The 1,004-nt window shown below is 43.9% G+C and overlaps 1 protein-coding gene across 1 annotated transcript; it reads left to right on the top strand.

Annotated features, from left to right (window-relative positions):
- Positions 1 to 42: 42 nt before the first annotated feature.
- LOC111875134 (copper homeostasis protein cutC homolog) lies at positions 43 to 1,002 on the top strand. Its single transcript, XM_033755728.1, has one exon. It carries the CDS (start codon positions 115 to 117, stop codon positions 970 to 972), a length of 858 nt encoding a protein of 285 aa, XP_033611619.1. The 5' UTR covers positions 43 to 114; the 3' UTR covers positions 973 to 1,002.
- The last annotated feature ends 2 nt before the right edge of the window (positions 1,003 to 1,004 follow it).

Raw genomic sequence — 1,004 nt, 5'->3', positions numbered from 1 at the left:
TGGGACTAAGTCCCTTGTACTGCAGCCACTTCTGGCCTATTAATACAAATATTAACAGATATGCCACAGAAATTAGTTTTATCTTAAACTTTAAAAAATAAATAAAATAAAATAATGTTTAAATTTCCACGCCTGGCAGTGAGGATCCTTGATTTGGGCCATTCATTTCTGGATGCCAGTAATAATGTGTGTCTGTTCTTTCTATTGCAGAGCGCAATGCTGGAAGTGTGTGTTGACAGTGTGGAGTCTGCTCTGAATGCTTACAATGGGGGAGCGTCTCGTCTGGAGTTGTGTGCAGCTTTGAGTGAAGGTGGGCTCACCCCCTCTCCAGGAATGCTCCAGATTGTTAAATCTCTTGTAACAATACCAGTATTTGTAATGTTGCGTCCTCGTGGGGGTGAAGATTTTGTGTATTCATGTTATGAAGTTGAGGTTATGAAACATGATGCTAGCATATTAAAGAACTTGGGTGCGGATGGATTTGTGTTTGGAGCTCTGACTCCATCTGGTGAGATAGACAAGAATGTCTGCAAGGAAATCATGGATGTAGTGTCGCCTCTGCCAGCCACATTCCATCGAGCATTTGATGTGTGTCATAATATCCGCATGGCTCTACCAGCTGTCATAGAGGCTGGATTTTCCCGTCTTCTGACCAGCGGACAGGAGTTAACAGCACGTGAAGGAATTCCTGTTATAAAGAAATTAGTTTTGGATGCAAATGGACGAATTATTATCATGCCTGGTGCAGGAATCACAAAAGTGAACATTGGGGAAATTCTTCGACAGACAGGAGCACGAGAATTTCATGCATCAGCTAAGGTTTTGAAGAAATGTAGTGGTCCACCCAGCAAGTGCACCCTGGGGTCCAGGAGTCAGCAGAATGTGCTTGTGACATCAGAAGGGCTGGTTAGGGAAATGGTGACAGTTGCTGCTGAAATTGTGAGAACCAGCAAGTGGGAAATCAGCGTGTGAGTCACTGGGGCATGCTGTATTTCAGTCGCTAC

Source organism: Cryptotermes secundus, unplaced genomic scaffold, assembly GCF_002891405.2.
Source record: "Cryptotermes secundus unplaced genomic scaffold, Csec_1.0 C38379168, whole genome shotgun sequence".
Lineage (NCBI taxonomy): Eukaryota > Metazoa > Arthropoda > Insecta > Blattodea > Kalotermitidae > Cryptotermes > Cryptotermes secundus.
The sequence above is the reverse complement of the archived record's forward strand: the minus strand, read 5'-3'. Positions and strand labels throughout refer to the sequence as shown.

What these genes read in the sequence shown, in the direction of transcription:
- LOC111875134 (XM_033755728.1), top strand. Translation starts at nt 115, where the DNA reads ATGTTTAAATTTCCACGCCTGGCAGTGAGGATCCTTGATTTGGGCCAT.